The sequence below is a fragment of the Chelmon rostratus genome, chromosome 3 (genome assembly GCF_017976325.1).
Source record: "Chelmon rostratus isolate fCheRos1 chromosome 3, fCheRos1.pri, whole genome shotgun sequence".
NCBI lineage: Eukaryota > Metazoa > Chordata > Actinopteri > Chaetodontiformes > Chaetodontidae > Chelmon > Chelmon rostratus.
Window position 1 is genome coordinate 428374 of NC_055660.1, and position 25610 is coordinate 453983.

Here is a 25610-nt window from a genome sequence, read left to right on the forward strand (position 1 = left end):
CTTCAACAACAACAACATTTAAAATCAGCAGCTCAGTCTGATGTTTAACTGACCGGCGGACAGGTTCTGGATGACCACGGCTGCGGCGGTGTGGAAGATGATGTCCGCGCCGTCGTTGAGGTAATGCAGGTTGTTGCGGCAGTCGAAGCCTCGGTAGCCGAAGACGTGCTCCAACACCAGCTCCTGAAAAGCGGACGAAACACGAGATACAAACAGCTGTTGGAAGTGAAGCCATGTGACTGATGGTGCAGGCTTGTACTGACCTCCACCAGCTTCTTCTTCTTGGTCACATTGTTCCGCAGCAGTTTGTCAGGCAGCGGTGCAGCTCGACTCACAGGAGGCCTGAACGGGAAACCAGTTCAGAACAGTTCAGACAACACCGGTAAAACACTCTGCTTCTGTGACTGTGTGCCATCATCAGGGTACCTCTCCTCCACAGGAAGCTCTTTGTGCTGCAGGTGAGGTCTGGTTCCCGACATGTTCCTGATGCTGGCAGAGTAGATCTTAGTGATGTAGTCCACCAGCTTCTCCCGGGCCACATCACTGTCATACCCTGAAACCAGGACAAGTCCATGACACAGCTGTTTCCTCTGAGAACAGACTATTACTATACTAGAGTATTTTTATACAAATCAAGCATTTTGTCATGGCCTTGAAACGGGTTTGATGACTTTTCAGGGCTGTGTTTGGACCAATCGGCAGCCTCATCAGCTGCAGTACTGCTAATGTCCACCAGAGGCTGCTGTGCTCTAACTCTGACTGTATTGAAGTGAGTGAGAAAACATCTAACTTCTCTCTACAAAGTCAAGACAGCTCAGTCCTGTTTTCCTGTTACCTCCGTCTTCCTCTGTGTCGTCGTCGGACTCCTCGCTGTCAACAGCTTTGCTCTCTTTGTGACCCGGCGGTTCTCTGGTCCAGATCATCAGCGCCGTGTCGGCCCCGCCCACAGACAGCAGCATGGAGTCGTCGTTGGACCAGCGGACGTTTGTCACATTGGTGCTGTGACCCACGTACTTCTTAAACTTGGCAAACTGGCCCTGAGGTCAGTTTGGGAGAGAGAAGTCAGATGTGAGCTGTGGTTTGGGTCAATTTCAACTTTTAAAGTTTCATCCTGACGACATACACATGCAATTTATTAAAGCACCAATCAGTTTCCAGATCATGTTGTAGTGTTTCCACAAGCCTTCTGACACTCCATGGCCTTTCCTCTAGCGCCACCTTCAGGACAAACTTTAGATTTTTACTTCACCATCATTCATGTTGCACCGTCATCTACGGCAGCCCAAAACAGACATCAGACCCAACACTGGCTCGAGAGAGGCTTTCACATTTTTTTGTGTTTTGAGCATTTTAGCGGCCAGCGTCGGGGAGCGCGAGGTGAGGGGTGTTCAGTTAGTTGCAATCTGAAGTCTCACCACTAGATGTCACTAAATCCTTCACACTGGAAATTTAAAGGAGGAGCCGTGCATCTCTGCGGCACATTTCCCTCACAGAGACAGTAAAAGACATCAGATCGAGTGCGTCTCACCCTGGACGGGAAGCTGAACAGTTTGAGGAAGCCGAAGTCGTCTCCGGTGGCGAGCAGTTTACGATCTTTGGTGAGCGAGGCGGCGTTAACGAAGCTAAGTGTTGGCCATATTCCCTCACAGGTGGGACCCAGAACAGAAGTCCAGCTCGCCCAGTCCAGCTTCTCAAACTGGAATCACACAAACAAATGTGTCTTTGTGCAGACATGAGAAGAACCGGACGATCCGGAGAGTTTGAAGACGTCAGACTGACCTCTGCTATGCTGATGTTCTGTTTACGTCCTCGAGGAGCCTCAAAGAAAAGCTGCTCTTTGGCTCCAGTGTTCACCTGCAGCAGTTTACCTGTCGACAAAAATACCAGGAAGACATGCCTGAACCTTGACCCATCACTGTACTGCAGTGCTGAAAGTACATTTATCAAGTGCTGTCCAGTTCTGTCACACTTTCTGATTCTACATCTCTGATCTGCTGACTCAGATTAATATTTAATTCATCACAAGTTTCTATTTTAAAACTTGTTTATGGAATCATAGTTAAAGATTAGCTTTATATTATTAGTTTTATCTAATAGTGTACTGTTTCATATGCTATCTTGTTAGCTTGCTAATAGAATTACATTCTAAAGTTAGGAGGACATGCTGCAATTCAACATGAAGTACGGTAGCATGTGTTCAGAAACAGGAGATTCTCATGTGTTCAAGTGAGGAATAAAATGTTTTAAACACAAACAAAAAGTCCATGACGTTTGGGTTTCATTACATTTAGTTTGTCAGTGTTGAGTCGGACATACTGGAACTTTCAGAAAAATAAAGTCTTAGCTATCTGGAAGTTTATGTGAAGCTCGCAAGTTGCAAACTTGTAATCAGGATGACTCTGAGGTTTATGCTAACATGTTCATGTTATATTTGTAGGACATGCTGACCTTTAATAAGCATGTCATTTAGCATTTTAGCATTCTAACATTAGCATGTACATTTAGTATGCAATGTAAAGTATGTTTAGTTTTTAGCTTGCAAACATGGTCGAGTTGGAATGTTAACATGCTAACATTTAGCATAACCTCAATGTTTCTAAAATCCTGACACGCACATGTGGCCAGTTAGCGGTTCATGCTAATGTTTACCATGATGACATTTAAACTGGTCATTGGTTTTAGACATACGTGTGACATACGTGCAGTGAAAAGGTATAAATGTTGACCTCATGGTGGCGCTACATCAAAACTCAATTCTTCCTCTGAGGAAGTCAATTCAACAATTCAACAAATGTTTGCTGCCATATTTTACTGTGACCCAAATTATTGGGCCAAGTCTAATTCCTATAGCTGCACTGTCTAACACCTGCTGTTAACAGTTAGCATGTTAGCGTAGCAGCAGTACAGGTGAATGTGTGCTCACCTCTGGAGTCCCAGTCGATATGTGTGATGTAGCTGCCGGCTCCTTTACAGATGCCCACTCTCTTACTGGTCAGGACGTTGTAGATGTCCACGAAGGAATCATGGGACGCCACAGCCAGGTACTTCCCCGTGTCTGAAACACACAGAGCCGTGACTCATCACACACTTACCAATCTTTACTTTCCTGTGTGACACCTGCGTGGTGAGTTCAGGTACCTTGGGAGAAGCGGATGTCTGAAATGAGCTCCCTGCGGTGGTGGAAGGTCACCATGTCCTCCAGCGTGTCGGCGTTCACCACCAGGAAGCTGCCATCGTTCAGACCGACCGCCAAAGCTTTACCGTCAGGAGAGAAGGCACAGCACCGCCCACCTGACAGGTAACCCACAGGTAACATCAAGGTAATACATACACATATTCTCACAGACACACGCGCACACACAGGTAACAGACACACAGGGATTCCTCCCTCTCACCCTTCTTGAGTTTGCGGACCGCGACCATGCGGTGATTGGCCGACAGCTCCCAGATCCTCAGAGTTTTGTCATCGCTGACGGTAGCACAGACAGGAAGTAGAGGGTGAGCCGCTAAACCCCACACCTCCCCCTCCATGTGACCCTGAACACAACACACACCAGGTCACATTTAAGACAGCAGGAAATGAACGGAGCTCAACACAGAAATCATGCTGCAGAGGCTGGAAACGTTAACTTCTGTGTTTAGTTTTCTTCTTTTTGTTTAGCTAAGGTTTTATTTTATTTTCATCATGTGATAAAACAGCTGAGAGAGGTGGTTTGTTCCTTCCTGATGGATTCAAGGACACTCTGAAACAAGTTTAGAAGTTGGCTTCTGACAAACAACATGATCCACATGATGAGGAGGTTTAAACCTGCAACAAGCTCAGCTGCTGACTCATCCATCAACACCCTGGAGATGTTATTAATGCTGCGTCATGTTTCAGGTCCTGTGGATGTTATTAATGCTGCATCATGTTTCAGACCCTGGAGATGTTATTAATGCTGCATCATGTTTCAGGTCCTGTAGATGTTATTAATGCTGCATCATGTTTCAGATCCTGTAGATGTTATTAATGCTGCATCATGTTTCAGACCCTGTAGATGTTATTAATGCTGCATCATGTTTCAGATCCTGTAGATGTTATTAATGCTGCGTCATGTTTCAGGTCCTGTAGATGTTATTAATGCTGTGTCATGTTTCAGATCCTGTAGATGTTATTAATGCTGCGTCATGTTTCAGACCCTGTAGATGTTATTAATGCTGCGTCATGTTTCAGACCCTGTAGATGTTATTAATGCTGCGTCATGTTTCAGACCCTGTAGATGTTATTAATGCTGCGTCATGTTTCAGACCCTGTAGATACTATTAATGCTGCGTCATGTTTCAGACCCTGTAGATGCTATTAATGCTGCGTCATGTTTCAGACCCTGTAGATGCTATTAATGCTGCGTCATGTTTCAGGTCCTGTAGATGTTATTAATGCTGCGTCATGTTTCAGGTCCTGTAGATGTTGTTATTGTTGCTGCATCGCTGCATGAACTGCATCTTCAACAGTGTCAGAGAAACTGAATTATGAGGTGACGGTCTGACAGTCAGATCATCGATCAGTCAGGTGATTGATCAGACCTGACCCAAACTGAATGTCAAGAACGTCGGAGAGAAGTTTAGCGTGTCAGAAGCAACATTAGCTGCTCTCGGCCGCAACCGTGTGATGATAACATGACTTGTGTTTGTCTGTTAATATGTCTTAATAACTACACATCCAGACCTGAACCAGCAGCGTCATCGGCCCACTCTTGTCGATCTCCAGGATTTCTCCGTTCTTTGTTCCCAACAGGATGTGACCGTGACCCAGAGTGATGGCTCTGATGGACGGGTTGTCCTCCAGCAGCAGACCTGAGACAGAGAGACGTGACTTCAGATGAAAACAGCTTTCACCACACAAAGAAATAAAACTACAAAATAAAATAAAATAAAATTCTAACAAGTTTTATTTTATTATGAAATGTGAAGTCTTTTGGGGGTGAAAGTCATGAGCTCCATCAGCCTGTCTGTGTCTGCAGCTCAGGGTCATTTTTACACTTTTGTGTTACAATGGAGGAAGTGAAGAATGTTGCTAATCTGACAGATGTTTATACTGTTTATACCAGTTTACACTGAGTCAAACAGCCTCCACTGACAGTCTGCTGAGTTAGCTGTTAGCAGCTCCTGTTAGCGGCTCCTGTTAGCAGCTCCTGTTAGCGGCTCCTGTTAGCGGCTCCTGTTAGCAGTGGACTCGTGGATGTACAGACTGGATCACTGTGATGCTAAAGGAAACTGAAAAACATGAGGACTCTCAGTCCTGCAGAGTCTTCTCTGGGTTCTCGGTGGATTTCTGGAGGTTTATTCTGGATCATCAGAGATAATGATCTCCTCAGGAAGTGATGTCACACTGAATCAGATCAATACGTGTTTCATGTTTGTGTGTTGAAATCTGACTGATTCTGAGGAGGAGGAGGAGGGAGGTATTTCACTGTAATTCACCACCTGCAGGATCTTTGCCTCCTCTTTAACTCTCTGGCGCCCCCCTGAGGAGGCTTGTTCATGTCTCAGATCCTGTACCTTCACCATGTTGTCCTGAACGATGCGTTCAATGACTGAGAAACACAGTGAAGGTTTCATTTCACCTGTTGATGTTGATCCTGACTGAATGGAGCTAAAAAATATATTTTTTTAGTTTTTCTAAATATCTTCAAAACCATAAATCTTTTTTGGATTCTGATTTACTGCAGCTGAGACAGCTCACGTCTGAATTATCTGGTCATTTTTAATTTGTTCTGAAATACATGGATACGTCTGCTCTTGATCACTTTCAGCTTTATTTAGACGTCCTTCAACTTGAACTGTAAAATCACGTTTCACTCTTCATCACTTCAGAGACGTTAACTATTCATAAATAAGGAGGAAGTGAAACCTTTGGAAGACGGCGAGAGAGCGGCTCTCTTGATGGCGTACGTCTTCAAACATCTCTCAAACATGTCGTCCCAGAGCTCCACGATGCCGTCCTTCCCCCCTGTCACGAAACCCTGAACGCATCACAGGACACAGAAAAAAAAGCAGCATGATTCAGGGAGTCTTCAGGGAGTTTCCTTTTTGTTTCATAATCTACAAAATCAACATCCAGATAAACCTTTTTGCCAAAGTAATATTAGAAATTAAGAGTTAACCTTTCTCGTAAATAACAACTTTTTATTGTAAAATCACAATTCCCCATCATACTGTATACGAGTATCTGCCTCCTCATCCTCTTTTTTAGATGATAATATTAGATAATAAACTCTGGCTGCGTGACGTGTCTGCTCCAGGGGCTCCAGGTGTCACCTTGTCCAGGGAGCACATGGCGAACACGGGGCCGTCGTGGGCTTTAATGGTCTTGATGAGCGTCGTGTCTCTCCAGATGTAAACGTCTCCGTTGGTGGCTCCAGAGAAGACCAGATCCTCCGATCGACCGTAACACGCCGACATCATTGTCTCCTGCTTCCCCAGGTTCCCAAAGATCCCTCGTTTAAATGTCAGACCGCCACCTGCAGGAGGGAGTGGGAATGTCTGACGGTGCTGTTCTAATGATGACATGATAATTACTGTTTCTGCCTCTGGTTGATTAAAGATTACAGTAAAACACAACATACTTAAGGAAACAGTGGGACTTCAGAGCGATAGGTCCAGGATGTATTTAGCCCAGCTTAGCACGAAGACTGGGGGGTCTGCTTCTTCTGCTTACTTATTATTATTAATTATTTAAACATATTTTTTAAAGTAATTCCTGGTTTTAACATCAAGATCTCTGTTTTATCTCCTGTGTTCTGTATTCAGTATTTTATAAATAAAGTAAAAACCATTCAAAAAGTCGACGGCCATGCCAGCAGCTCTGTCAGGTGAAAGAAGTATTCAGATACACACCAAAATCTAAAAATACTTCATCACAAATAAAAGTCCTGCACTAAACATGTTTTTTAATATTCATTAAAAAATAAAAATACAGAAGAATTATCAGCAAAATGTACTTAAAGTATCTCAAATAAAAGGACTCATTGTGATACTCCTTTGAGAAAGTTGCATTATTGGTAATACATCAGTACTTAGTTAAATTCCACGGCTGCACGAGGCTGTATTGGTGCTTTGAGGTAAAGGCTAACATCAGCATGCTAACATCCTCAGAATAACAAAGCTAACATGCTAATGATTAGCAGGTGTAATTGTGTATTAGCATGCTAACGTTAGCTAGTCCAGCTGAAGATGAATGTCTCCCGGTCTGCAGATATTTGTGTCGGACACATTAACTTGTTGACCTGATGGGGGCGCTGCATGAAAAGGATCGATAAAGTTATTACAGTTCATCCTGAGGGGACCAGTCAGAGGACAGAGACACGCTGATGTTTCAGGACAAAACATTCTGTCTTAGCGTTCATTCAGTTCTGAAGCTGCGTTCCTGTAATCTCATCAGCTCAGCAGGACTGTGGCCTCCTGAACTGAACACCACCGACCTTAGGATGAAGGTGTGCTTCAGGTAAATAAGAGAAAATGACGTTCGGTACCTGAATGCTGCCAGAACTTGATGTGCTTCATGCCGACAGTCACCAGTTTGTCCATCCTGAACGGGTTACTCTTCACCACGAAGATTTTGTCTTTGTGGCCCCTGCAGGACAGTCTGCCGTTATTCTACATGTTTATTATCAGCAACAAATCTCATGTTCATCCGTCACTCAGTACTCTCTGACTTCCTGTCTGTGGCTGTCAGCTTCAAGCTCATTGGTTCCTACTGAAGATCTAAACCGTATCATCTTAAATAAACAAATACTGCAGTTTCATTATTTTTAGATGGTTCACTCTTTCCTTAAAACAGATGCTCACTGCCCACGCCAGCTGAGGTGGAGGTTTGCCTCCACGTTTACTTATGACTGAACCAGAGAACACATCAGAACCTGAAGAAATCCTATTGGTCCTCAGCCTCATGATATCCATGAAACAAGTTTCGAGGTGCAGCTACTGAGGAAACTTCACTGCTATTCAAGTTCAAATTACTGGATGGAAAAAGTACATTTGGGCAGACTTCTGTCAGTCGTTCCACGTCAGTTACTGCAGCTTTGAGACGGAAAGATGTTTGTCTTTGGAGACGTGAAACATCTGAAGTAGCTACAGCTCCTGAAGCTAACAACTAGCTCTGTTAGCATTGGTGAAGAGAGAAACCTCGACACTGGACAGAAGCTGTATGTCTCGCTGACGTCCAGGTTCATCCAAGTCTGTTAACGACCTGTTTGAGTAATCTCCAGGTCCGACAGATTTAACAGGTGAAAGCTGACGCTGTGTGACGCAGACAGATGGTTTCCAGGTGAGTTTACCTGGCCTTGGCCAGCCTCTCTCCTTTCTTCCAGTCCCAGATGACGATGGAGTGAAATTCATCGATTCCCACGGAGACCAAACTCTTCCCATCCGCTGAGACAGAGACAGGAGACAGTGAGACAAAGGACAGAGACAGGAGACAGTGAGACAAGAGACAGAGACAGTGAGACAAGATACAGAGACAGAGACAGGAGATGGTGAGACAAGACACAAGAGACAGGAGACAGTGAGACAAAGGACAGAGACAGGAGACAGTGAGACAAGAGACAGGAGACAGTGAGACAAGATACAGAGACAGGAGATGGTGAGACAAGATACAAGAGACAGGAGACAGTGAGACAAGAGACAGGAGACAGTGAGACAAGATACAGAGACAGGAGACGGTGAGACAGGAGACGGTGAGACAGGAGAAGGTGAGACAAAGGACAGAGACAGGAGACAGTGAGACAGTGAGACAAGAGACAGGAGACAGTTAGACAAGATACAAGAGACAGGAGACAGTGAGACAAGATACAAGAGACAGTGAGACAAGACACAGGAGACAGTGAGACAAGATACAAGAGACAAGAGACAATGAGACAAGATGCAAGAGACAGGAGACGGTGAAACAAGAGACAGTGAGACAAGAGACAGAGACAAGAGACGGTGAGACAAGATGAAAGAGAGAGGAGACAGTGAGACAAGATACAAGAGACAGTGAGACAGTGAGACAGTGAGAGACAGGAGACAAGATACAAAAGACAGGAGACAGTGAGACAAGATACGAGAGACAGTGAGACAGTGAGACAAGAGACGGTGAGACAAGATGAAAGAGAGAGGAGACAGTGAGACAAGACACAGGAGACAGTGAGACAAGATACAAGAGACAAGAGACAAGAGACAAGAGACAATGAGACAAGATGCAAGAGACAGGAGACGGTGAGACAAGAGACAGGAGACAGTGAGACAAGAGACAGAGACAAGAGACGGTGAGACAAGATGAAAGAGAGAGGAGACAGTGAGACAAGATACAAGAGACAGAGACAGGAGACAGTGAGACAGTGAGAGACAGGAGGCAGTGAGACAAGATACAAGAGACAGAGGCAGGAGCCAGTGAGACAAGAGACAAGAGGCAGTGAGACAAGATACAAGAGACAGAGACAGTGAGACAAGAGACAGGAGACAGTGAGACACGATACAAGAGACAGAGACAGGAGACAGTTAGACAAGATGCAAGAGACAGGAGACAGGAGCCAGTGAGACAAAAGGCAGGAGAAAGTGAGACAAGATGCAAGAGACAAAGACAGGAGACAGTGAGACAAGACACAAGATACAAGAGACAGGAGCCAGTGAGACAAAAGGCAGGAGAAAGTGAGACAAGATGCAAGAGACAAAGACAGGAGACAGTGAGACAAGAGACAGTGAGACAAGAGACAGAGATAGGAGACAGTGAGACAAGAGACAGTGAGACAAGAGACAGAGACAGGAGACAGGAGACAGTGAGACAAGATACAAGAGACAGAGAAACGAGACAATGAGACATAGACAAGATGTTTCTGGGTAACTATAAGAACACAGTGATGAAGAAAGTAAAACTACGGCGAGAGAGAAACAGGAAGAGGCGGGGCAAACAGGTGTGTGTGCAGCTACAGGTGTAGGTGTGTCTCAAATGTTCATGAATGGTGATTTAGGGATAACTGATGACACTGTGAGGCTTCCTGAGAGTCTGCAGACCATAATATGTGATGATATGTAATGTTGAGTTTGGGTTTATGGTTGATGATTTCTAGTTTACAGCTGAAGTTAATTTAAGGATAACAAATGGTGGTTTGTAATTGATTTAGTATTTAAAAGGTAAATTACAGTAAAGTAATGAATTACACGGATACTGGATTTACTTCAGGGACAACCAATATTCATCTAGTGTTAGCAGGAAGTCAGTAAGGTTCACAGGTCAGATTTAGGGAAATCAAACGGTGATTTAAGAACCACACGTTGTTATTTAGGGATAACAAATGGAGCGTACCTGTGAACTCCAGGGCACACACCCCTCTGCTGTGGTGTCCCTTTAGCAGCGACAGACACTTCAGAGTCTGGATGTCCCAGACATGGACAGCCGGGTCTCTGCCCACCTGAGTACACAGACAGCCAATCAGAAACACTCTCGGTCAGTCTGACATTAACATGCTGCATTCTGATTGGCAGGGCGTACCTGTGCGGAGGCCACATAGTCTTTGAGCGGGTGCACGGCGAGGCTGAGGATGTCGTCGTCGTGGCCGAGATAAAACCTCTGACTGTGCTGCAGCCGGTTGTAGACGACGGCGACGGCGGCCACGTGGTAAACCACCTCCCCCGCCTGGCTGTAGAACAGGTTGTTGCGACAGTCAAAGCCCCGATACCTGCAGGGACAGGAAACGGGCCCGTGGCGGTAAAGGTCACAGGTCAAACAGAGAAGACAGCTGGAGTATGGAGGACCAGAGAGGACATTTAAATGTTCAGAACAAAGTCATCATGTGATCTCGACATAATATTTAAAACGGACCATCATCATTTCAACAACATTTCAAAAACGTTTCCACGTTTCTATTTAATTTTGTCCTCAAAACAGAACTTTGTGTTTTCTCCTTATTACTGATTTATATACAGTCAGACAGGAAAAATCCAGTTTTCATTACTACAAAATGTAAAACTGGGGCAATTCTAAATCATCTCTGTCATGAAAATGTGACCTGGATTAGGGGGTCCAGGCAGGCTGTGTACCTGCACAGGTGTTTATAGCGTTAGGAACGTGATGTGTGCCTGCAGGTGGATTCAAGCCAACAACAGTTCAACAGGTGCAGAGTCTGCAGGCTGGAGAACTGCTGCACAGCTCTGATTGGACAGGATCAGCCAACGGCCGACCAATTAACAGAGGACAGACAGACCACTGTTGTCCTGCTATAACTGAACTGTCCATGTTGCTAATGATGCTAAAGGTTAGCATTCACGTTAACCCTCGATCGCAGTTTGAGCCTTTTTCTATAAATTCCATTTGATATCCATTTTTTAATTGAGTGACAAAACATTTTTCTAAAGACCTGTTTTTCATGCTCTGATTTTTGACAGGAAGTCGACTGAGACGAAGGTACGTGGACAAACACGTTCCAGGTAAACAACTGAACATTCATAATGACATTAGCGCTCCTTGTGTCTGTTTTAGCTCTCATACTTTTATTAATAGTTACGTTTTTTTTACCCGTGAACAAACTGCAGGCGGAGCCCCTCCTCTGGAGCTTTCTGCCGCTTCAGGGAACCAATCAGCTTCTTCCTCAGCTGAGGCAGGTCTTCCTTATACACCTGCAGACAAAGACAGGTGAGGACGGCCGCATGTAAAAATGAACAGGCAGACAAACAGGCAGACAGACAGGCAGGCAGGCAGACAGACAGACAGGCAGGCAGGCAGACAGACAGACAGGCAGACAGGCAGACAGACAGACAGGCAGGCAGGCAGGCAGACAGACAGACAGGCAGGCAGACAGACAGACAGACAGACAGGCAGGCAGACAGACAGGCAGGCAGACAGACAGACAGGCAGACAGACAGACAGACAGACAGGCAGGCAGACAGGCAGGCAGGCAGGCAGGCAGACAGACAGACAGGCAGGCAGACAGGCAGGCAGGCAGGCAGACAGACCTGTCGCTCATAGCTGGTCTGAGCTTCCTGTTCGATGTCCGAGTCGAGCTCCGGGACGTCGGACACGTCTGAGTCCGACTCTCCGCTGTTGGAGTCGGCGTACCCCTCTGAAGACACCGAGCAGGAAAAACTTTATTAACGCTTTCTTTATTTATCGCTGGCTGTGTGACTGGTGAAGAAGTGTGGCTTTCTGAGTCCTGGGGGGTGATTACAGCACTGTGCCGATGGTAACGTAGTTCTTACAAAGCTCTGACTAACAGCTGTGAAGAGTTCAGGATAAGAACTGGTGATGAAGACTAACGATATATGAACTGAAGATGTGATTCAGATTTACAGAAGCTGTGAGGACATGAAACGATGAGTTCGTGTTTAATAATGACGCTGTGCAGGTGTTTCAGGTGGTGATGTAGGGAGAACACATACGTTTATTAATGTGTGCAGACTGTAACTGGAAGCAGGGTGCAGGTGAGTTTAGAAATTTGTTGGGATATCAAATCAAATTGTGTTTAACGGAATACAGATACTGGATGAGGTTTTACAGCTGCAATAACAAATGGTAACTAACGGAAAATTCTGACACACAATTTACGGATAACAATTTTGAGTTCATGATGGTCTAAGATGTGAGTTTTGGGATGACACAACAAACAATGATAACAGGTAACGTGGTCACAGATGTTGATTTAGGGATTCCAGTCTGGTCTCAGCAGGGCTACGTTGTGGCTGGCTCACACTCAGGTGAACTGGTTCATCAGGTCATTCAGGGCGGTATGTTGGACAGCACTGGGCCCTTGTTATCTAGGACAAATGCTGATGTAGTAAATCTTGGTGTTACCTTGGAGGAGGGGCTCCAGGACACCGTTCATGACGCCCTCTGGCAGGAATCTCCACTGGAAGACAGCGTGGTCGGCGCCGCCCGTGCTGACGACCCACTGCAGGTCATTGGACCAGCGAACGTTTGTCACGTGGGCAGAGTGGCCAATGTACTTTTTGAATTTGGCTCCTGTTAGAGGAAGAAGACACAGAGATTATAAAAACAAAGGAGACCATGACGCAAGTTCGTCCAACATGCTGGATCATAAAGTACTCCCAGGAACTGAATTCAGATCCCGGTTCCTCCGTCTAAAGTCTATATGTGGCTGAAAGGTTTATAGGTTCCTGGAGTGGAAAGGTTCTCAGTGTGTGAATGTTTGTCAGGCCAACCTTTCTTGAGGCAGGGGAACCTGAAGAGTTTGACGAGGCCTAGGTCATCTCCGGACACCAGGACGGCACTGCTGTAGTTGGCGTCCACAGAGTTCACGTTGGTGACGTTTGAGTATTTGGGCCAGATGCCGTTCACCTCTGTCCCAACCACACCTGTCCATGTCATCCAGTGGATCCCCTTCGCCTCCTCTTTAGGAACCTGCTTCCCTGCTGTAGAACACAGGAGAACGTCAAAGGTCAGAAGGTCAGGGGTATCGGGGAGATGAGTAAATCCCGAGTCAAGACAGGTACGTCCAAAGACAGGTACGTCCAAAGTCTCCAGTCTAGAAGTGTCAGGCCAAGTCAAGTCCCAAGTCTTTACAGGTACAGTAAGCCCTGAGTCAAGTCCCCAGTTCACACAGGGTAAGTCCTGGTGAAGACCCCAGACTAGATAGGTGAGTCTTAATCCAGGTCTAGACAGGTAAGAACAACTACAACCACTCTGGGATAATAATGTCAAAGTCAACGGTTGAGTTTCGGCGTACTGGAGCCTCAGACTCAGACGGTACCTGGCATTCGATAGAAGAGCCGTTCTCCGCCGCCGTCGTTGGTCTGCAGGAAGCGACTGTCGACCGACCAGTCCAGGTGGGTGATGAAGGATGCGGAACGGCTGCACTCGCCCACCTTCTTGTAACGCTGGGCCACGGCATAGATGTCCACTAGCCCATCGTTTGATCCCACCGCCAGGAAGGACCCATCCGGTGAGAACTTGAGTTCGTGGATCACCTCCTTCCTGTCTTTGATGTGAACGACCTCCGTCATGTCCCTGAAGACAAGGATTGTTACCTCAAGATCCTCAAACAAAGAAATCATCTCAATCTGAACAAATTTCTGTTTGTATATTTCAATAACTTCCATGTTGTTCTTCCAAACAGGCGTTTTTTGGTGGGGAACTAAGAACAGGCCTCAAGCCCCCATAGCAACTATGATTCTGACCCCAGCAGACTCACTCCTTGGCCCTTCCATTACACTGATCTAAAATGATAAATGTTGTTGTTTTGGATTGGTCTCATGTTGTTTTAAAGATGAAATCTTTTATTTTTAATGTTATTTATCATTTTATAATCGCACGTCTGTCTCGGTGTTTCTCTCTAATTAAATATTATTGCGACCCATGTCGACCTGGACACTCTTTTTTAATATTATTGAGGCTTTTTTGACTAGAAACAAGTTAAATAGATAAACTAAAAAACAACCATCATTATCATTAGTTCATTAGTTAGTGAGTTCATCGTTAGTTATGCAGATATATTTGGTGAGTTTGCTGTTTGGTGAGTGAGAAGGTTGAGAGTCAGAAACCTCATGAAGGTCAAGCTGAAAGAAAGTCTCAGCTGTAACAGTCACATATGATCAACATCAGGATTCTGTCATTGTAACTGGGACATCCAGTGTTTTTCAGCCTCATTACTGAGGCTCATTACCTCGTTACTCTAACTTTGCACTCGTCACCTTGTCGAGATTTGGGAAAAAGAACTCCAGCAAACAATTTATGAAGACAACAGCACAACTGGAAATGTCCAGTTTTCCATAAATCATCTCAGATACTGGTTCTCAGTCTGCAGGCAGCAAACGAGCTTTTCGTTGTATTTCTTATTTACGTGTTTGAAAAGGAACAGCGTCCATGAATCAACTTCAAACAAAAGCAAACGAAAGTAAATGAACGAGTCAGCTTCAGCTGTCAGTTAGCTGACAGGCTAGTTTTCATTGGCAGGCCACATTCCTGATGTTGTTACTCATCCTAGAATAATACAAATAATACAACATGCTTGTATATATAATAGGCTTGTTGTCTAAAGATATTAGAGCGTGGTGTGGCTGTCGAGTGTTAGACCAACTAATCAGACAACAGCTATTACTCTTATTATTATACTATTATCATTGTTATTATTGTTATTATTATTATTATTATTATTATTATTATTATTATTATTATTATTATTATTATTATTGTTATTATTGTTATTATTATTATTATTGTTATTATACAGGACAGAAGTATTGAGTGGAAGGATTAGGATGGAAGTTTTTGGTAAACCTGAAATTTGACAAACTGAACTTCACTTTATTAAAGAGCCTTTTTAAAGTTTGAATCTACGTGTTTCTTCAGGTGGCTTTGTTTAGATACTGTGACCGGTAAAGTTTTTAATCTGACTCTGACTGAAAGGTGAAATTAAAATGATCCCCATGTTGTGAGCCAGTGAAACTTTAATGTTCCACAAACATCCTGATTCATTTTGCACTGTACAAAAACAGGGAACAGTCGTCGTCACTGGCGCGGTTTACTAAGCCTGCTCAAACTGCTAACAAAGTCTATATTCTAGGTTTTTGTCTGCTTTTTCTACTGTTTTTATTAGAGACATGACTGACTCAGTGCTGAGACGGAGGGAGAGTGTATGAGGACGAGCCGCGGCACTGAAAACCTCTGTTAAAACACTGTGGATTCATTGATAAGGTCGATATGTCCATGTGCTCCGTCGTTCATCCGTCGGCGCTGACCAAGCACAGCGCGTTAGCTCGGCGTGTAGCTAACAGCCTGTAGCTGGTCTGGTCAGATTCATTCTGTCTGAACTTCAATCACTACGTTGATGTCAGGAACATCATTTGTCTCCAGTGAGATATTATGAAGTTAGTTACATTTAAAGTGTGAATAATGTGAAATCCTGTTTTGAATTTATTGTCATTTCAACTTGAGTTTTCAGTTTCAATAATAATGTCTTTTCATTCTGTTAATGTCTTCATTTATTGTATAAATTGCATTAAATATCCTTTCCTGTATTGTTTTTACATGAGTTTGGACCCCAGGTGGAGGTGTCGGGTTTCAGCCTGCTGCATCTGGCGCTGCAGTTGGCCGAGGACACTGATGAAGCACACAGACTTCATCGTCACTCGTTTGTCCTTCATATGTTGTTGCTGTTTTCTTCTTTGGTTGTACCGGTGTGGGACTACGAAGGTCCACTATCCATTCCCAAAGATGTGCTCAACCTTATTATTATGGGATTATGAATCTCAAAAGCAGCTGACTCGTGCTGGTTGTTGGTTGTTGTTGGGAGATTGTTGAAGCGGACTGATAAAAATTAGCATCAGCTGCAGCACCTGACCGACCTACCGCTCTGTTGGACCTTTATTTCTAATTTACAAAACTGCAGGCCTCTGCTTACCTGAAGTACCAACAAACACCACACTAAGAGCATGGATGAATGAACCAGTGTACGAGCCACACCCCCCTGAGGTCACCTGACACGCAGCACAGTGAAGGATCCGTCCTTCATGCCCAGAGCAAGCTGAGATCCGTCGTTGTTGAAGGAAACACTGCGGACGGACTCCTCCATGTTACAGCGAGCCAGCAGCGTGTGGTCAGGAAGACTCCACAGCCTGAGAGACAGACAGGCAGGCGGACAGGTGAGAGGTAAACTCCGCTGATCAGCGGCGCGGCAGAGGCGGTGCGTCGGACCCACCTGACGGAGCGGTCGTCGCTCCCGGTGACGGCGACTGGCTGCTTGGGGTGCAGGTCGAGCGCCCACAGCTCGCCCTCGCTGTGACCTTGCATCAACAGAACCGGTTTGTCCCTTTCTCGGACCATTACCTCGAAGATCTCGCTGTCTTGGGTCCCCGCCAGGATCCGGTCGGCCTTCCAGCAAACGCTGCGGATCGACAAACCTGGAAGGCAAACCACGCCGGACATGTTTCTGAAAGTTCAATAGTCAAATATCTATTATTATATGTGAGACCATCAGCACGCTGGTTTGTTCTCCAGGTGACTGAACAAAGCTTCATGCTTTGATGGAGGAGTTCTACATAGAACACTCCTTCCTGTCCTATAAAGACATGTTCCTGACTTGGCTTCTTGGAGTCTTTGTGCTTTCTCGTATCGCAGGTCTTTAATTTAAACACAAGATCCTTGTGCTCAAAAAGAGGATTCATTCTCAGTGAAGGACCTTGGAGCTCTAATCTGCCTCTATACCTGCCAAAGAGCAGTGATTCCTAACACGTCTCTGGGGGTCATCAGGTGGAAACCTCCCTTCAACGGTGTTTCGCCTACTTAGTCCCACGACACCTCCAGGAGGCTAGGCGGTGAACTCCGGCGTCCCAGAGTCACCCCCCCTAGTGCCAGTTCACACTGCTCCTACACAATCCAAACAGCACTGCCACGTTCAACTGACCCAGAGATGCTCCAGGTAGTGGCCAGTACCGACGCTACCATTTAGCTAATGCTAATGCTAACCGCTAAGAAGAACAGAAGAAGACAATACAGTTCCGATGCTACCATTTAGCTAATGCTAATGCTAAATGCAATGAATGAATGGAGAGCGGCTGAACCTGGACTACTGAGTTCACCTGCTGGACATCCACTGCAACCTTTATCGTTATTAGCTATGCTACCATTATTATCACTGATCATTAGTGCCGTACTGTGTTCATATACAATCTGCTATTAATATGTTAATACGTCACATACATTAATATATCACACAGGCATATACCGTGCCATATGTACTTTGTACACCTATAAATCTATTAGAGCTGTCAAAGCTGTGAAATCCCACCGGCTGCTGTGTTTCTCCGCTCCGCTCCACGGAGAAAACGCTCTGAGTCTATTTTTGATGGACGTCACGTCAATCTGCACAGAGCCGATCAAGCCAGACAGGAAGTCAGACACAGGAGCAGTGTAGAGAATCCAGTAGATTTTCAAAATAAAACACCCTGTGCAGACTCCTGATCGTACATCAACAATAAACAATTAAGACAGACTAAAGAAGAAGCCACTGATCTCTGAAGCATACTGACGCATGGCAGAAGCACAAATCACAGAGAAATGACCAGAATCAAACGCTCGGCCTCTGAAAACAGACATTCAGACCTTTGTATCCCTGCTCGGCCTCCTTCAGGTCGATCTTGGTGATGGGTTTGAAGTCGACGTCCCACAGTCGGATGCAGCCGTCTCGTCCTCCCGTGGCGAACCCTTCCTCGCAGGAGTGCATGCTGAAGATCCCCGCCTGAACAACATGCCACATGAAAATGACAGGATCCATCAGTGCTGCTGCAGAGGGCGAACATGCTGGCACTAAGTCCAGCGCCCCCTGCCTGTTCCCTGCTGTAAAGCAGCAGGACGCTGATTGATTCTGTTCTCTTTCTGCCTCACATCTGATTATAATCTTCTACCCGATCTTAAACTGTGTTTGCATGTGTGTGTGTGTGTGTGTGTATGTCTGTGTGTGTGTGTGTGTGTGTGCGTGTGTGTGTGTGTGTGTGCATGTGTGTGTGTTTGTGCATGTGTGTGTGTGTTTGTGTGTGTGTGCGTGTGTGTGTATATGTGCGTGTTTGTGTGTGTGTGTGTATGTGTGTGTGTGCATGTGTGTTTGTGTGTGCATGTGTGTGCGTGTGTGTGTATATGTGTGTGCATGTGTGTGTGTGTGCGTGTGTGTGTGTGTGCATGTGTGTGTGTGCGTGTGTGTTTGTGTGTGTGTGTGTGTGCGTGTGTGTGTATATGTGTATGTGTGTGTGTGCATGTGTGTGTGTGTGTGCATGTGTGTGTACGTGTGTGTGTTTGTGTGCATGTGTGTGTGTGCGTGTGTGTTTGTGTGTGTGTGTGTGTGTGCGCGTGTGTGCATGTGTGTGTGTGTGTGTATATGTGTATGTGTGTGTGTGCATGTGTGTGTGTGTGTGTGTATATGTGTGTGTGTGTGTACGTGTGTGTGTGTGTGTACATGTGTACATGTGTGTGTGTGTGTGTGCATGTGTGTGTGTGTGTGTGTGTGTACCCCGTGTGCAGCCTGCACTGTCCTGATCAGAGTGATTCCTCTCCACACGTAAACGTCTCCGTTCAGAGCTCCGGAGTACGTCAGCTCGTCTTTGGCTGCAGAGACACACAGGATGGTCTGCAGGTCCCCCGTCTTCCCAAAAATCCCTCTCTTTGGAGTCAGAGCGTTCCCACACAGAGTCCAGAACTACAGACACAGTTCAGCATCATTATCTTAATAAATGAGTATCATAGCCAGTGGTGGGATGTAACTAAGTAAACTTACTCAAGGATTGTATGTGAATCCAATTTTGAGGTACTTGTACGTTATTTGAATATTTCTATTTTATGTGACTTTATATTTGCACTGCACATCTGAGAGGGAAAGTTGGAGTTACTTAAAATATGATGTTTTGTTATAATGAAATGGCTCACAGTTTCCAAACCGATCGATCGATTAATGGAGGAAATAATCAGCTGATTGATCCAGAATGAAAAGAATCATTAGTTCAAATGAAGCTCAACCAGCTCCAACAGTAAAATCCTGCTTTGACATGAACGACTGAGTCACAGTAATCTGATGAGATCAGAGAGAACAGGAGAACAGGAGAACAGGAGAACAGGAGAACAGCAGAACAGGAGAACAGAAGAACAGATAGAACAGGAGAACAGGAGAACAGCAGAACAGGAGAACAGGAGAACAGCAGAACAGATAGAACAGGAGAACAGCAGAACAGGAGAACAGATAGAACAGGAGAACAGTAGAAAAGGAGAACAGCAGAACAGGAGAACAGATAGAACTGTCCACTTGAAAGTACAAAGAGTAACTGAACAGGAAGAGGAGGATGAAATTCATCCATCGTGTTAAACTCTCACCTTGATGTGTTTGACTCCACAGCTGACCAGACGGCTGGACTGGAACGGATCCCAGGCCACATCAAAGATCTGCAGGAAAGCAAGTATTTAAGTCAGTCTTGTTTCCATGGCGATGTTCAAGGTTCCTCAGAGGGAATGAAGGTGGGAAACTGCAGGAGTGAACGCTGTTACTGTGGATGAATGAAGACTCATACTCTGTCTGAGTGTCCGGTTGCCGTGGCGAGGACCCGTCCTCTCCTCCAATCCCAAACACACAGCGTGTTCTTGGCGTCCAGACCGACTGACGCCAGACGCTAAAAAACAGAAAGAAGAAACAGACATCAAGAGTCACGGCAGAGCAATCTAGGCCCAAACACTGACCCACCAACCAGCACGGAGCTCCGCCCTCCACTAACACTCAAACCACGGGATTGGACGATGCCATCACTCGTGAACTGATTGATGGCTCATACTTGTGTGGTTTAGTGAGGTATTCAGTCAGTGTGTGATATCGTGGAGTACGTGCAGCACAGTGGAGTTTTATATGCTGGAGTACCTCAAGGCAACATCCTGGGCCCTCAAGTGTTTTCTAACATATGGAGTTCATATGTGGTCAGATGTTTGATATATCTGTAACATAACCTGAACATGTATGAACACATGAACAGGTATGAACACATGAACATGTGTGAACACATGAACAGGTATGAACACATGAACAGGTATGAACACATGACAGTGGAAAGGTGTGATAATGTTGCTGTCTGCTCACAGGATGAAGGTTTGACACCAGAAATCATCATCCTCATTGTTTGTGACGTTTACCTTCGACATTCTTGTGTGTTGAATGTGAAAAGCTCTCTTGACTGTTTGAGAGTGATGTCGTCATAAAGGGGCGGGGTCTCACCTGTCCGTCAGAGTCAAAGGCCAGACAGGCCACTCCATGCGTGTGGACGTCCCTCAGGATGGAGACGGTCTGCATGGCGTAGGTGTCCCAGATACAGATGAACGGGTCTTTACCCACCTGACCCGTCGCCACCTGGATCTTATCTGGATGGATCGCCAGACTAAGAGAGAGAGAGACCACATGAGGGACTCAGACTGACCTGCTGGACCTGGACTCAGATCTAATCTTCATCACAGACCTCAATCATACTCTTTCCTGTTTATTCTCCACCTGTTTTACTGTGAATAAATATTGATGTTCTGGTTTCATGCTGATTATTTGTGTTGTTTTTTTGTTCATTGGTAACACACACACACACACACACACACACACACACACACACACACACATGATTTTCTGGTTTTGTACTTTTTATTGCAAACTTTGGCGAACGTTAAAATAATTCCTTCTTTAAAAAGAAGGATTAAAAACCTGCTGTTGCAGTTTCCAACACATTTTTCTGCACGTTCAGGCGACATCAACACGTTTCATCTCTCCAGCCTCGAACAACGCTCATTCATAACCTGATTATGGTCACGCCAATAAAGGTCTGTGAAATCCTGTTAGCGCCCCCTACAGACGGCAGAGACCACGAACAGCATCCTGATCATTTCTTACAGTCTGTACCAGAATCTGTCATGAAGTCCCTTCCATTAAAGTCAACACAAACTCAACAACAAGTCAACGATGGCGCCTCAAAGTCTCCGTCTGCTTCATGAGAAGGACTTCATTCGTTGTCTTGTTCATCCTGTCTGTGGGTTTCTACGTGCTGTCGAACACCTCCACGGAGGTGAGACCGAGGGTTATTCAGCTCGCCGTTCTGTCTGAAACGTACAACCATATATTGAGTGGTGGGGCTGTAATGTACGCTCTGTCCACCAGAGGCAGCACCGAGCACAGTGCGTCTGAAGCCTGCGGTCAGGGAGCGAGGAGGAAGTCCTGCAGCTCCTCCGATGTCACAGTAACTCATGTTACTCAACTTCCTGCCAAAACTCTGACCTCATCACAGGGCAGCAAGAGACCAGCGTGACCTCACAGAGACGAGAGCTGTGCTGCGATTGGCTGAAGCCTTTCCGTTTCTGCACACAGAAGAAGCAGACTGCTGCAGCTCGCTGCTTTCCTCAAATAACAAAGAATATTTGTGATTTTTCTGATCGAGGACTTAATGTCGCCTCTTGACCCTCATTAAACTTCCTGTTAACAGGAAGTATAATGTTACCATGGAGACAGTGAGTTAGCCGTGGGTTACAACATGAGCCCTGTTGTTTGAACTGTCTCCATTGATAGTGTGCTGAATTAGCTGTTAGCAGCTCCTGTTAGCTGCACCTGTTAGCTGCTCCTGTTAGCTGCTCCTGTTAGCAGCTCCTGTTAGCAGCTCCTGTTAGCAGCTCCTGTAGCTGCTTCTGTTAGCTGCTCCTGTTAGCAGCACCTGTTAGCTGCTCCTGTTAGCAGCTCCTGTTAGCAGCACCTGTTAGCAGGTGATGTACAGACAACTATCAGTGGATCACTGTGATACTGAAGGAAACATGAGGATGATGATGATGAAGTTCTCCAGTTTTAAAAGGCACCTTTTTGTTTTCTGCAGCATGATGGGAAGAACTGTGTTCAAAACATCAGCAGCCTTCATCAGCTCATCTTCATCATCAGGGTTTTTCCTCCGGCTGTCTGCTCCAATCAGGCCGAGGGACTCAAACACTGACGCCCACTTCCTGCCTCCATCTATCAGGCGGCAGCGTGTCGCCGTTCAGTCAGGTGAGCTAACTCATCCACCACAGGTCAGCTACACTACACTGTTACTCGTCAGCTGGTGTCTGTTAGCCAATGAGTGTGAAGCATGATACCAGTGAGACTTCACAGTGTTTGTTCCGCTCCACCATGAGGTGATGGAGGTGATGGAGCTGAGAGTAGAAGGTGATAACGGCTCTTTGTGCTGCGTTCAGGGACACTTCAACATCTCATGATGAAAAATCACCCATCCAGTACTTAAACTGTTCAGGGTGACAGGAGGCTGCACCTGATGCTAGATTACCACCTGAGGGGCCAAGACCCTCAGGGGCCCAGAGGCCCCCGGTTGACTGTTTCTGATTCACCACACATCAAGTGTTCGACTCCTCCATTCTCCATGTTGTGGCCCCGGTCTTGAAGGGGGACCACAAGAGTGTGTGTGTGTGTGTGTGTGAGTGTGAACTCTCTCTCAAACTGAACAGCTTAATCTGCTGTTTCCATGGAAACATGCTTGCCTGCTCATCAATCAAACAGGTGATGACACAACAATTAGATTTAATATAAGTCACACATACTGCATATATTTACTGTGTATATTTACTGTGTATTTACTGCTTGTACGTACTGTATATATTTTAGACTGTACATATATTTACTGTGTATCTACTGTGTATATTTACTGTGTATTTACTTTTTGTACCTACTGTATATATATATTTTAAACTGTACGTATATTTAGTTTGATTTGATTTTGTATTCTCTATTCATTTCTTTTTCTGTCTCTGTCGCTGTAAGATCAATAAATTTGATCTTATCTCATATTTACTGTGTACTTTTACTCTCTGTATTTACCGACTGTGTATTTAACTTCTTACTAAGAACCAGATATTTTACTGAACAGTTGTTCATCTTGTGTTCTGATGAGTCAACCAGGTGCTGATGCTCGTCTCGTCTCGTCTCGTGCCACATTAGCGTGAGGAACAGACTAACCACAGCGGTACCCTCTACCCGAGAACACGATCTTACCTGATGATGTCATCGTTGTGTCCCAGGTAGAACTTCTGGGTGTGCTCTCGGGTGTTGTAGACCACACCTACTCCGGCCACAAAGTACACCAGCTCTTTTCCCGCGGTGTAGTACAGGTTATTGCGACACTGGTGACCTCTGTATCCGTGGATCCACTCCAGCCTCAGCTGGCAGCGCGGCGCCGTCTTGTCCGACATGTCGACTCAAAACTGGAGACTCGACGTCAAAGATCCACGAAGAAAAAAAAAAGAACGTCTTCTTGGTTAAACCAGGAAGTCTGACGAGCTCTGAGCAGGTTCGTCTTGAGCGACGGTGATGTAGCATCTGCTACGAAAAATCTCTCCTGTACGGACACAAAAACAGTCGTGTCCGTGTCCATCCAAATCCGCTGTGGTCCTAACGCTGACGGTAGCTATGGTCCACCATGGCAGTCTCTTTAACCGAGTTACACCCAACTACACTTCCCATAATTCCAACCTGCAGCCTCTCTGCAGCTAGCTAATGTTAGCGAAAACTCATACGATGTTTGCTTCAAACTGATGACACAGCAGGGAGTCATCGACAAAACAAACACACTAAAATTCTACTTTTTGTTTTTCACTGATGAAATGACGGCGTGAACGTGCTGAGGCTGAAGCATCAGCGCTACGTGACGTCCTGCAGCCGTAATGTGTTCAGACCGCCCCTTTAATTCTGCAGGTTTCACCTTTAAAGAGGACGACGACTGTTCTCAGGAGTTCTTTATCGGTCCGAACAGTAACCTCGCTCACTGTGGTCGTGTTGAGGGAATCTTTATTTAAAACAATTAACTGTTAATTCAATTATTTTAGCCGCTAACGCTCCAAACAGAAAGCTGTTGCACTGTCACAAAAACTATTTGACTCTGTTGTAGGAAACGAGTGAAGGTCGTGAGGACATACTGAGGTCATCACCCTGACAGACCGCGTGAAGACCGGCAGCCGCTGATTCAAGGGATCCGCAGATCAGCAGCTGATCAGGAATCAGCCGGCTTCGTTTAAACAACCCTGATGAGAAGAAGGGAAACTGTACATCACTCTGGACGATGTTTGTACTTCTACAAAAATAAAAGCTCTTTCTTCACCACTTCATGTACAGACAGCTGTGAACATCTGGAACGAAGCAGAAACATCTGACTCTGAATTTCACAGCCGTGGCCTGAAGTCTTTGATTTACCTTTAGCTTTAAAAACAGACCCACCGATCAATGAAAAATACTTGTTTAGCGTTTAGCCTACAAAATAAAATGCTTCGTATTGAAGGGAAAACTGGGCTCATTACGTTTGTAGCACATGACTGGATGTTATCGAAGCTGCACAGAAACAGATTCACTAACCTCACTGAGGTTTAGGCATTTTATGATTATTATTTAATTATGACATAATTCTGATCAAATAATTTGACTAGAACAGTGCTAACAGAGGACCTTTAAATCTGACTAGAACACTGCTAACAGAGGTCCTTTAAATGTGACTAGAAACTTTAAATGTGACTAGAACAGTGCTAACAGAGGACATTTAAATGTGACTAGAACCTTTAAATGTGACTAGAACAGTGCTAACAGAGGACATTTAAATGTGACTAGAACCTTTAAATGTGACTAGAACAGTGCTAACAGAGGACCTTTAAATGTGACTAGAACAGTGCTAACAGAGGACATTTAAATGTGACTAGAACCTTTAAATGTGACTAGAACAGTGCTAACAGAGGACCTTTAAATGTGACTAGAACAGTGCTAACAGAGGACATTTAAATGTGACTAGAACCTTTAAATGTGACTAGAACCTTTAAATGTGACTAGAACAGTGCTAACAGCATGTGCAGGAACCTAAAGGAACCGTTCTGGGACTTGTATATATATATATGTATATGTGTGTATATGTTATAATTTTTTGACCTAATGACTCAAACCGGATCTGTCCCAGAAGTCTGACTGAAGCTTTGCAGAAATCAGTGAACTGGGGCCATGACAGGCAGGTTTCGGTGTATAAGATGAAGATAACCAGTTCAGAGCACATGTCACTGTATCAGCAGGTTAATAAAATGAGTTTGCGGAGGGGAAACGTGTCGCTCTAACCTGGATTATTCCTGTTGA

At 45.2% G+C, this 25610-nt stretch overlaps 1 protein-coding gene across 2 annotated transcripts in view; it reads right to left on the minus strand.

Moving 5' to 3' along the window:
* The window catches only part of LOC121603855 (echinoderm microtubule-associated protein-like 6), a 33457-nt gene extending 9762 nt beyond the window's left edge, over positions 1 to 23695 (minus strand). For both annotated transcript variants that reach the window (XM_041933116.1, XM_041933115.1), the window contains exons 1-29: positions 23499 to 23695; positions 20709 to 20868; positions 20017 to 20115; positions 19823 to 19891; positions 18969 to 19154; positions 18068 to 18203; positions 16665 to 16866; positions 16444 to 16581; positions 13719 to 13975; positions 13171 to 13380; positions 12803 to 12970; positions 11968 to 12074; positions 11531 to 11631; positions 10508 to 10694; positions 10322 to 10427; positions 8316 to 8409; positions 7512 to 7612; positions 6298 to 6500; positions 5891 to 6002; positions 4706 to 4833; positions 3396 to 3537; positions 3139 to 3291; positions 2924 to 3055; positions 1780 to 1868; positions 1529 to 1696; positions 836 to 1037; positions 427 to 553; positions 264 to 342; positions 54 to 183 (exon numbers count right to left, since the gene is read on the minus strand). In XM_041933116.1, the coding sequence (XP_041789050.1) occupies positions 54 to 183; positions 264 to 342; positions 427 to 553; positions 836 to 1037; positions 1529 to 1696; positions 1780 to 1868; positions 2924 to 3055; positions 3139 to 3291; positions 3396 to 3537; positions 4706 to 4833; positions 5891 to 6002; positions 6298 to 6500; positions 7512 to 7612; positions 8316 to 8409; positions 10322 to 10427; positions 10508 to 10694; positions 11531 to 11631; positions 11968 to 12074; positions 12803 to 12970; positions 13171 to 13380; positions 13719 to 13975; positions 16444 to 16581; positions 16665 to 16866; positions 18068 to 18203; positions 18969 to 19154; positions 19823 to 19891; positions 20017 to 20115; positions 20709 to 20868; positions 23499 to 23695 (4183 nt within the window). The remainder of the gene's footprint in view (positions 1 to 53; positions 184 to 263; positions 343 to 426; positions 554 to 835; positions 1038 to 1528; positions 1697 to 1779; positions 1869 to 2923; positions 3056 to 3138; positions 3292 to 3395; positions 3538 to 4705; positions 4834 to 5890; positions 6003 to 6297; positions 6501 to 7511; positions 7613 to 8315; positions 8410 to 10321; positions 10428 to 10507; positions 10695 to 11530; positions 11632 to 11967; positions 12075 to 12802; positions 12971 to 13170; positions 13381 to 13718; positions 13976 to 16443; positions 16582 to 16664; positions 16867 to 18067; positions 18204 to 18968; positions 19155 to 19822; positions 19892 to 20016; positions 20116 to 20708; positions 20869 to 23498) is intronic.
* Positions 23696 to 25610: the final 1915 nt, after the last annotated feature.